Consider the following 12,214-nt stretch of genomic DNA (forward strand, 5'->3'; position numbering starts at 1 on the left):
AAAGACATGGAAGAATTTTAAATGTGTATTGTTAAGTGAAAGGGGCCAATCTGAAAAAGCTACATACTGTATGATTCCAACTTGATGACATTCTGGAAAAAATTATGGAGACAGCAAAAAGATCAGGGTTTCTAGGAGTGAAGACAGAAGGAGGGATGAATAGGCAGAGCACAGAGGATTTTTAGTGTGATGAAACAATTCTGTATAATACAATAATGATGGATACATGTCATGATACGTTTGCCAAAACCCATAAAATGTACAACATCAAGAGTGATTCCTAATGTAAACTATAGACTTTGGATGATGATGTTTCATGGAGGTTCATTGATTGTAACAAATGTACCACTGTGTAGGGAATGTTGATAGTGGGGAAGCTGTGTATGTGGTGGGGAGGACAGAGAGTATATGGAAACTCTCTGTACTTTGTGCTCAGTTTTTCTGTGAACCTAAAACTGTTCTAAAAAATCAAGTCTATCTTTTTTTTTTTTTTTAAAGATTTTATTTATTTATTTGAGAGAGAGAGAACGAGAGACAGAGAGCATGAGAAGGAGGAGGGTCAGAGGGAGAAGCAGACTCCCTGCCGAGCAGGGAGCCCGATGCGGGACTCGATCCCGGGACTCCAGGATCATGACCTGAGCCGAAGGCAGTCGCTTAACCAACTGAGCCACCCAGGCGCCCCAAGTCTATCTTTTTTAAAGTAAGCTCTATGCCCAGTGTGGGGCTTGCACTCACGTTGGAGATCAAGAGTCACAAGCTCTACCAACTGAGCTAGCCAGAGGTCCGTCAAATCTATTTTTTAAAAATGGACCAAGAAGAACTCAGAAGTTTTGTTTTTTAGTAATTGAAGGACAAGGAATTATAGAGGATTCTTTGGATTGCCAAGCTGGTTGCCAAAGATGCCCAGTGTCTGAAGGTTGCTAGAAATGTCCTTGGAGAGGACAAAATAGGATCACTCTCAGCATCCTACTTCTCACACAGAACGTTCTCAATGGGAATCATTGAGGATATGTATGAAAAAACATTTGCTATACCTTGAAGTAGTCTATGAACTAAATGTTAATTATTAATAATTTCAGTCCCTGGTTTAGAAGGATTACTCAAGACTTAAACAGAAAGACTCTCTAGATGGCTTTTAGTCTAAAACACTAAATATATGGCAATTGAGATGTAATGCATGGTCTGTTTTCTTTGATTTGCAGATTCAGAATGTTCTTCATGAATTTTTTCAAAATCCAGATCTCCATCTTGGTAAACCTGCCTGTTCCTGTAGTATTTCTATTTTTCCCTCTTTTATAAGGGTGGAGGGGGGTGAGGGGACAGATGATGGATTAAGATGAAGAGTCAATATTGAGATATATGTTATTCAAAGTTCTTATACATGTACTTTGGTTCTTTTGCCCTTTCCAGATGGAGAATGTAGAAAAACAGAAAAGCAATCAGTGATTTTTGATCCTTTTAGTCGAGTGCTCCATTTTATTATAAATACTCTGTATTATCCCTTTATCATCCCATCAAGTTCCTAGAAAATCATTACTTACTTACATACACAGAATTTTTAAAAAAAAGGTATTATGTCCTAACTGTGATATAAAGGAAAAATACAAGAAAAGACCTAAGAAAATTATATGGACTGTATTTCAATATATAAATGTTTGGTTATAACTTCACTAGAAGACATAATGTATCAGACATTTGTACTTATAATGAATGTTTAGACATAAGAAAAGTAAAATTATATCCAGTCGACCATTTTCTTTGTATTTGACATTTTGAAGTAAGGGCAAAATGAATGATTTGTATATATACATAGAATCCCCATAAAGAGGAGAGCTACAAATGCAGACTGATGCAGGTGTGTTGTATTGGAGTTCAGACACAAATTATGACATTATCTCCCATTAAATAATTTTCTGAAATGGTGGACAACTCTTGGTAAAGTTTCAGAAGGAAGCAAAGTATAATCCACTCTCAAATTTTCATAGTAGTTACAGTCTTGGAAAATTTAACAATAAAAAATATACTGTGTTTATATGTAAAATAGTTTCTAGACTCAAATTTATTCTAAGCAGACTTTTCCCCTATTTGAATATCTATTTATTTGAGAGAGAGAAAGAGAGAGAGCAAGAACAGGGGGAGGGCCAGAGGAAGAAGGAGAGAATCCTCAAGCAGACTCCCCACTGAGCATAGGGCTCCATCCTAGGACCCCGAGATCACCTGAGCAAAATCAAGTCATCTGCTCAACCAACTGAGCCACCCATGTGCCTCAAGAATTGCAGGATTTCTGACCCTACCCCTACTCGCCATCACTGTACCAACAAAAACAAACTACAAATTTCCACCATGCTCACTGGGGGTAGAGGGAGACAGTACTACAACTATAGAGAACCACAGATTTTGATGCTTTTATTTTCATAATTGTTTCCTCATATGAGATTAAGCAAAAATTCTGACTTGTAGGGGCATCTGGCTGGCTCAGTTGGAAGAGCATGTGACTCTTGATCTTGGCATTGTGAGCTGGAGCCCCACATTGAGTGTACAGATTACTAAAAGAAATAAACTTAAAAAAAATTCTGACTTGTAGAATAAAGCACTGGAGTTTAGTTCCTTAGGTAGACATAATTTATATCCAAATGATTTTTTTCAATTGGTTTTTGACCACTATTACATTGATAACAATAGATTGAAATCTAGTCTCATTTTAAAAAATAAAATATGCTTCCCATCTTCCTGATCACTTGTCCCCAAACATGATTTGGGCCTTGCTGACAACCCTTTCTCCCACATGTTCACAGCCTATCCAAAATCTAGAATTCTTCATGGTTAGCACAACCTCAACTCCTCTTTCAGAAAATCTTTGCGATAACTTCTTTTATTTATTTACTTTTTGATGAAGGTACAGAAGGAGTGAGTGAAGAGAGCTCTATTTGAGATTGTGGTAAAATTAGAGAAATTCCAGACCATTCTAGTTGACTGATTTTTTTGTCCTCTCACCTCCTATACTACCTCAGATTTCCTGTACCATTCATTCATTCATTCATGCAATATTTATTAAGCTCTCACCTAGTTCCAGATACTGTGATGGGGTAGAGGATGGGAAGAGGACTATGGCATCTTTCCTCTCCTTAAGTTCCTCAAAGTCCAGTCAGGGGACAGACACATACACTTAATAACAGCTATTACCATTAGAAACCAGTGTGGCTTGCATAATCTTCTAGAGCTTGGGGGGAGGTCTGGGATGAGGATAACAGCATCTAATGCATAAGTTTATACTAAAGTTTATATGATCTTCTTATGACAGTAACTGATATCTCATAAAAAGCAGTTACAAAAATCAAGAGTGACTAAAGAATCTTTTATATACCAGCCCATGATAGGCAGGAGGATTTGGGGTTAGAAGCAGGAGAGGAATCCAGTGCTTTCCTCATGAACTTTTACACAGTTTGTGTTTGTTTTTTGTTATGGTCAATAAAGATTACATAATTGTCATATCAAAAGGAGGTTTAAAAAAAATCTTTATTCGAACTAACTGCCATATTTACCACTAGTGATCACTCTATTATTCATGAAACTCTTTTTTTCTTGGCTTTTGTGATATCATTCTTTCTTGATTTTTCATCTATCACCGATCACCTCTTAGCATTTTGTTTCTTGGTTCTTATTTGTACCTTAAATGTTGTTTTCAGAGTTTTCTTTTTGGCTCTATTATCATTTTACACATTATACACCCTACCCAGGTTATTATTTAAACCCATGACTTGGGGCGCCTGGGTGGCTCAGTTGTTAAGCGTCTGCCTTCAGCTCAGGTCATGATCCCAGGGTCCTGGGATCGAGCCCCGCATCGGGCTCCCTGCTTGGCGGGAAGCCTGAGTCTCCCTCTCCCACCCCTGCTGCTTGTGTTCCTTCTCTCGCTTTGTCTCTCTCTGTCAAATAAATAAATAAAATTTTTAAAAAAATAAATAAATAAATAAACCCATGACTTGAGCTGATGACTCATTTATATATCTACATTCCCATCCCAAACCTTCCCCCTGAGCTCCATGTCCAATATGAAAAGATCTACAAGGTGAGTGATGAAGTGAAAAAAGGAAGTTGCAGATCAATATGATCATATGTATGTGTAGAAAAACAAAAGCTGTTGTTAAGCGTCTGCCTTCGGCTCAGTTCATGATCCCAGGGTCCTGGGATCAAGCCCCGCATCAGGCTGCCTGCTCCACAGGAAGCCTGCTTCTCCCTGTCCCACTCCCCATGCTTGTGTTCCCTCTCTTGCTGTGTGTCTCTCTCTCTGTCAAATAAATAAATAAAATCTTAAAAAAAAAAAAAAAAGATGTATGTTATAAACAAAAATACCTAGAAAGGTTGCTGGAAGGGTGGCAACAAAGGGTTGATGGTGGTTCCTTCTGGGGTGGCGGGGGAAGGGGGAGTGAGAATGCTGGTGGGGGGCAGGGGAAAAGGGAGATATTCAAGTTTTGCTGCTTATGTTTTTGTACTATTTGAATCTTTTACTAAAAGAACATATTTGTATATTATTTATTTAATTTAAGAAGCATTAAAGACAAAATATTTAAAAAGAAGGTTTGTAGAAGTGTTGTGTTTTAGGACCTGCTTCTGTAAATGCTAGCATAACCCAACACAGTTGTTTTCGTAGTCTTTTTTATACTATTGATGTGCATATTTGTTTTTGCTTTATCTCAGGCTGGTCGTTAAAAATGTAGACACATTTATTTCAGTGTTTGGGTTGCTTGGTTAAATAAAAGCCAGGAAAAGCAATAATTTTGTAGTAATTGGAATGTTACCCAACTATATATCATTTGCTTTATTGTAAATATTGATGGATATTAAGATAGACATTAATTAAGAAATAATTTTACGTTCTTCTAAAGTGCTATAAAATGAATATGAAATATGAATGTATTACAACCAAACTAACTAGCAAATACCTTTTATTCCATAATTAGAAGCATGTTGCAAACAATTGGATATTGCTGACTCAATGGAACCAAGACTGAACAAAATGGAATTTACAGAGGTAAGAAGTTACATTATTCATTATTTGAATCAAATTATTTTGCATGGATGTCACACACACATTAACTTAGAATTAAATTAAAGCATACTAACTTATTTCTATTCTAAGATAAATATTATGTTATTTCATTTTAACTTCTCTGAAGTTAGGGTACATCTTATAATCAAAGGAATTTTACAATTTCTTTCAGTTAGTGGTACTCATGATGTGAAAGTGAGAAAAACTTCCACTCACACCTTCAGTTAAGATCAAGAAAAAGCAGCTTCTTTTCCCACTGCATTTTAGATAAAGAAATCTGAAAGTTATAAAACATTTCTTACAGGCCAGGCATTGTCCTAAGCTATCCATATATTAAGTCAGGTAACGCTCTCAGCAATCCTTATTCCTGCTTTTATAGATGAAGACACTTAAGGTGCAAAATGGTTAAGTAACTTGCACAAGGCCTCATAATTAGTGAAGCTGGGCAAATTTGTACTCAGGCAGTTTGGTTTCAAAGTCTACATAATATTTCATCTGAGAAAGTATGGGATTACTTTTGTCTTGGGATTGTATTAGGATAAGTAAAAGGAGCAATTTAATGGTACCAGAGTCATAAGTCTTTTATAGGTTGCTTTTATATTTGTTCATGTCTTTCCTCTAATTTCCCTTCTTTAACTCTGGGTCCCAGAGTCAAGGTAACTTTTTCCTTCTCTCCTACACCTTTGCTCAGTTGTAGGTGATGGCCATGGACTGTATGCAATTTCAAAGTTCTGTGTGAAGGATTCTGGAATCCTTAAAATCATTATCATAGAGATAAAAATTTGGCAATCCTGTCTGTTATATTCTGTGGTTTCTTAGATTCTGTATTTGTCTACTTGGCATCCATTAGTCATGGGGCCAAACTAATGGCCAAAGGGTATCTATTGTCAAATTATGCTTTTAATTGTATTGTTTTATTCTCCCATCATCAATGTATGAGAGCTTTCAAAGTACCATATTCTCACCAACATTGGGCATTATTGAATACAAGAAACCAGGGCACCTGGGTGGCTCAGTCAGTTGAGCTTCGGACTCTTGGTTTCAGCTCAGGTCGTGATCTGCTGGTTGTGGGATCCAGTGCCACTTTGGGCCTTGCCCTCAGTGCAGACGGAATCTGCTTCAGATTCTTTCTCCCTCTCCCTCCCCTTCTGTTCCTCCCTGCCCGCTCTCTCTCTCTCTCTAATGAATAAATAAAATCTTTAAAAAAAGAGAAACGTCTGCAATTTGAATGTATTCTGTTTTTTAACTTTCATCTTTTTGATTACTAGTAAGGTTAAACTTTTCCTATGTAACTTTAAAATTTCTTAAATCCATACTCTTCTACCTTATGATTGGTGGATTTTGATAATTGGAAAAAAACGTGCTATATGCACTTTATAAGCAAAGCACCTAATATAAAGTGACAAAAAAGATGAAATTAAGGTAATTGATCAAATAATGAAAATAAGCAATCAAACAAACAAAACTGCAGATTTCAATATTAAGAATCATGTAATGGAACACTTGGGCTACACGCTCTGTGGGGAGTCTGCTTGAGATTCTCTCTCTCCTTCTGCCCATCCTCCTTCTCTGAAAATGAATAAATCTTAAAATAAATAAATGAATAAATAAAATAAAATCACCAAAAATTTCTTACCCAGAAACAACCATTGTCACCCTTAGGTAAACATTATGTAAAACAGTTTTAATAAATAAATAAAAACTTTTAATAAAAAACCCTAGTTTTATATACTGTCTTAATAGATAGATGTGTATATAGCAATGTAGATGATCATAAATTCTGTTATAAAATTTTATTAATTAAAATAAAAAATATTTGTACTTGATTCCAACAGTAGAAAGAGAATCTGAAATAAAAAATAAGAGAATTATTAAAATTGAACCTAACTTCACAAAAGTCATTCTAAAATCACTCTAAGACCCTATGATGAAGATTCATTATTATTATTATTAAAGTCCATTCATTATTTTTTTTGGGGGGGGGGTGTGGGGTAGAGGCAGAGGGAGAGGGAGAGAGAATCTTAAGCAGGCTCCATGCCCAGCGTGAAGCCTGATACGGGGCTTGATCTCACAATCCTGAGATCATGACCTGAGGTGAAATCAAGAGTCAGATGCTTAGCAGCACCTGGGTGTCTCAGTTGTTGAGTGTCTGCCTTCAGCTCAGGTCATGATCTCAGGGTCCTGGGATCAAGCCCCGCATCGGGCTCCCTGCTCAGCCGGAAGCCTGCTTCTCCCTCTCCCACTCCCCCTGCTTGTGTTCCCTCTCTTGCTGTGTCCCTCTCTGTCAAATAAATAAATAAAATCTTAAAAAAAAAAAGTCAGACGCTTAACCGACTGAGTCACTCAGGAGCTTCTCCATTCACTACTTTTTGATCACATTTTTCAATTATAACAACTGACGTCCTACTATAAAAAATGAAGGTATTTAGTATTTCCTCATCTTATTTTTTTCCTTGTTATATTTCCCAATTTTAATTATTTTATAATTTTTATTTTATGCAGATTTACACTATTCACTTTCTTTTCTGTAATTACAATTCCCATAGTTGATTAATCTTGGACTAATCTTTAAATGGATTTGAGGTGCAGTTGCTATTCTTTTTTTAAAATTATTTTTATTTTGGGGGGGATGTCTGGGTAGCTCAGTTGGTTAAGCATTTGCCTTCAGCTCAGATCATGATCCCAGCGTCCTGGGATCGAGTCCTGCATTGGGCTCCTTGCTCAGTAGGAAGCCTGCTTCTCCCTCTGCCTCTCCCCCTTCTTGTGCATGCTCTCTGTCTCTCTCTGACAAATAAATAAAATCTTTTAAAAAAATCTTTAAAAAATCAAATTATTTTTATTTTTTCAAAGATTTTTATTTATTTGAGAGAGAGAGGGAGAGAGAGTGGGGGGAGGAACAGAAGGAGAGGGACAAGCAGACTCTGCACACTGAGGGCAGAGCCAGAGGCAGGGCTCCATCCCATGACCCTGAGATCATGACCTGAGCCGAAATCAAGAGTTGGACACTTAACGAACTGAGCTACCCAGGTGCCCCATCCTTTTTTTTTAATTGAAGTATAATTATACAATGTTATATTAGTTTCAGGTATATAATAAAATAATTCAACAATTCTATACTTTTCTCAGTGCTCATCAAGATAAGTGTACTCTTAATCCCCTTTATCTATTTCACCCATCCCCCTCACCCACCTCCCTTCTGGCAACTACCAGTTTGTCCTCTGTATTTAAGAGTCTGGGTTTTTTTTGTTTCCTGTTTTCTTTGTTCATTTGTTTTGTTTCTCAAATTCTACATATGAGTGAAATCATATGGTGTTTGTCTTTAAATGACTTATTTCACTTAGCATTATATTCTCTAGGTCCATCCATGTTATTGCAAATGGCAAGATTTCTTTCTTTTTTATGGCTGAATAATATTCCTGTGTGTGTGTGTGTGTGTGTGTGTGTGTGTGTGTGTGTGTGTGTATACCACATCTTCTTTATCCATTCATCTACTGATGGACACCTAGGTTGCTTCCTTATCTTGGGCATTGTGAATAGTGCTGCAATAAACATAGGGGTGCATTTATCTTTTCAAGTTAGTATTTTCATTTTCTTTGGGTAAATACCCAGCAGTGAAATTACTGGATCATATGGTAATTCTATTTTTTATCTTTTAAGGAACCTTCATACTGGTTTCCACAATGGCTGCACCAATTTACATTCCCACCACCAGCAGTGCACGGTGGTTCCTTTTTCTCCATATCTTTGCCAACATTTGTTATTTCTTGTATTTTTGGTTTTAGCCATTCTGACAGGTGTGAGGTGACATCTCGTTCTGGTTTTTTTTTTTTTTTTTTTTTTTTTTAAAGATTTTATTTATTTATTTGAGAGAGAGAATGAGATACAGAGAGCATGAGAGGGGGGAGGGTCAGAGGGAGAAGCAGACTCCCTGCTGAGCAGGGAGCCCGATGTGGGACTCGATCCCGGGACTCCAGGATCATGACCTGAGCCGAAGGCAGTCGCTTAACCAACTGAGCCACCCAGGCGCCCCTCTCGTTCTGGTTTTAATTTGCATTTCCCCAATGATTAGTGACATTGAGTATCTTTCCATGTATCTGTTGGCCATCTGTATGTTTTCTTTGGAAAAATGTCTGTTCAGGGGCTCCTCCCGTTTTTTAGTTGGATTCTTTTTTGGTATTGAGTTATATAAGTTCTTTATATATTTTGGGTATTAACTCCTTATCAGATATGTCATTTGCAAATATCTTCTCCCATTCAGTAGGTTGCCTTTTTGTTTTGTTGGTGGTTTTCTTCACTATGTAAAAGCTAGAACAAATAATCCAAAAATTTGTATGGAACCAGAAAAGACCCCAAATAGCCAAAGCAATTTTGAGAAAGAAGAGCAAAGCTGTAGGTATCACAATTCCAGGTTTCAGGGTATACTCAAAGCTGTAGTAATCAAAACAGTATGGTACTGGCACAAAAATAGATATATAGATCAATAGAACAGTATGGAGAGTCCAGAAATAAACCCACAATTGTATGGTCAATTAATCTTTGATAAAGGAGGCAAGAATATACAATGGGGAAAACGTAGACTCTTTAACAGATGGTATTGGAAAAACTAGACAGCTACACTTTCTTACACCATACACAAAATAAACTCAAAATGGATTAAAGAACTAAAGGTGGGACCTGAACCATAAGTCTTGTGAAGGAAAACATAAGCAGTAATTTCTCTGACATTGGCTGTAGAAACATTTTTCTAGATATGTCTCCTCAAGCAAAATTAAACTATTAGGACTACACTAAAATAAAAAGCACTTCCTGTCCTTTTACAATGGCTTTGCTATTCCTGAGTTATTTATTTTGATTCATCTCTTAATCGGCTAAATTTATTACAAAGTAGTTTTTTTTTTTTTTCAGGAAGGTCACATGGGTATTATATTTTCTGAGTTCTTTTGTGTTGAAAATGTCTGTGTATTGCCTCTAAAATTATACCGTGGATGGGTATAGTGTAATTAGGTCACATTTTCTTTTCTTTTCACCTCAAAACTATATAGACATTGCTTAATTGTTTTCTGGTATTGAATGTTGTGAAGTCTGATGTCAGCTTTACTTTTCTTCTCCCTTCATTTATTTTAATTAATTCAACAAATATATACATATACACACGTACATGTATTCATACACACAAATCCTACACAAATACATATATATCCATATATGATATGTGTGCATATGTGTGTGTGTGTAGATCCACACAATTAAAATGAGGAAATGGGTAAGGGTCATGTATATCCAATGATACTTGATACAAATTCATTAGCATTCTACATAATACCTTTGTGAGTGTGTGTGTGTGTGTGTATACACACACTATTTTGTTTTAATGGGTGGTTTGAGCTATTAATATTAGTTTTCCTGACATTTCCCAACATCGCTTCCTGAAACATAAACAACCCATATTCAGGTATTTTCATTATAGAGAAGACCTGTAACATCAACAGAAACCAAGGAAACATTTCTTGCATAGAAATATTTATTGAAAATATTTAATTATCTGATCAACAAATCTTTGACCATATCATATGACATAGAAGAAGTGTTTGGAACACTTTTTTTTTTTTTTTAAGATTTTATTTACTTATTTGACAGAGAGAGAGACAGTGAGAGAGGGAACACAAGCAGGGGGAGTGGGAGAGGGAGAAGCAGACAATCTTTTTGTGGAGTATAACTTCTCTCACTTTTCATCTGTTTTATTCTAGTAAATGAAGACCCAAAATAACTATTTTTAGAAGAATATTTTATATTCTTTATAATATAGTATAGAAGAATATTTATGTCTAGTCTCTTAGTTACTAAGTATATACTGAATACTGAATATTCATTTACTCTCTGGTAGGAGAGGTGTCAAAATTAGAAGTTGTATTTCTTACCCTCAAGGACCAAATAATGCATTGTTGTATGGGAGTGTGCCTGTGAGTATATGCAGGTGTGTATGTGTGTGTGAGTGTGTGTGTGTGAGTGTGTGTGTGTGCGTGTGTGTGTGTACGAGCATGCAGGCATACACATACTGGATGGAACCAAGGTAGGATCCAGGGAATAGAAGGGTCAAAATATAAGCAAATTAAGGACACACACCACAACAAGACAATTACAAAGCAACAAAGAGGTGCAAAACATTCCCATTATTATATTCATCACTGCCAGGGGAGGCATAGTAAAAGAAAAATGAGACTTCAGTGGGGCAGGTTTCATGTGGGAAACTCATCTGGTGGTTACGAGGTTTAAATTTCTTCCACCTGCCATACCCATAGCTCCTTACTTTGAAAGGAACCTTTAAACATTTATATATTGACAGGAATAATTTAAGATGTAGAATGTACTGGTTTATTTGGGATTTTTGTTTTGTAAGTTATTTAGACACAAAAGAAATATGTTTGGGGAGAGTGTCAATCTTGTTTTAAATTCTCAGAACACTCTAGTTTCCAAAAGACAACTCATTCCAGGAGGCAAAACTTAGCATTTGTGTCATTTTATTTTATTTTTTTAAAGATTTTTATTTATTTATTTGAGAGAGGGTGAGAATGAGAGAGATCACAGAGGGAGAGGGAGAAGCAGACTCGCCACTGAGCAGGGAGCCCGATGTGGGGCTCGATCCCAGGACGCTGAGATCATGACCTGAGCGGAAGGCAGACGCTTAAACAACTGAGCCACCCAGGTGCCCCCATTTGTGTCATTTTAACACTGGTGTTGAGTTTTCTATGTAGATATTGTATGCAAGTTTGAAAAGGAACTGAAGTCTTAAGTCTTAGATTTCACTGGGTTCCCATTACTGGGTTCAGGCCAGAAGTAAGCAGGTGCTGATAGGTTTATCCTTCCTGAAGTTTCCAGATTTCGACCTTACAGAGGATCCACCCTTTCAATTGACTATCTGATTAGTTGATTTGTTTATCAACAGAAGAAAACCACCATTACTGTGGTTACAGAGAACTTAGTTAACTTTTTTAGATAGGAAATTTCTTTTTTAATTTCCTGGACTTTTTGAGTTCTACAAATTCCATTTGTTTTCATAAGGAATTTTCTAATAATTTGCTTCCAGAGAAGTCTGAGGGATAAGGGTCTCTAAATTTTTCTTGGTACATCTCAAAGCAAAAGTTACTTGGAGTTGTTAAAATGCCCATA

At 36.4% G+C, this 12,214-nt stretch overlaps 1 protein-coding gene across 1 annotated transcript in view; it reads left to right on the forward strand.

The window, feature by feature from the left end:
- Positions 1 to 12,214, forward strand: part of EFCAB5 (EF-hand calcium binding domain 5) — a 165,648-nt gene that overhangs the window by 79,157 nt on the left and 74,277 nt on the right. Inside the window, exons 8-9 of the mRNA XM_032428752.1 lie at positions 1,203 to 1,251; positions 4,959 to 5,029. Coding sequence (XP_032284643.1) covers positions 1,203 to 1,251; positions 4,959 to 5,029 — 120 coding nt within the window. The remainder of the gene's footprint in view (positions 1 to 1,202; positions 1,252 to 4,958; positions 5,030 to 12,214) is intronic.

Source organism: Phoca vitulina, unplaced genomic scaffold, assembly GCF_004348235.1.
Source record: "Phoca vitulina isolate PV1807 unplaced genomic scaffold, GSC_HSeal_1.0 scaffold40, whole genome shotgun sequence".
Taxonomy (NCBI): domain Eukaryota; kingdom Metazoa; phylum Chordata; class Mammalia; order Carnivora; family Phocidae; genus Phoca; species Phoca vitulina.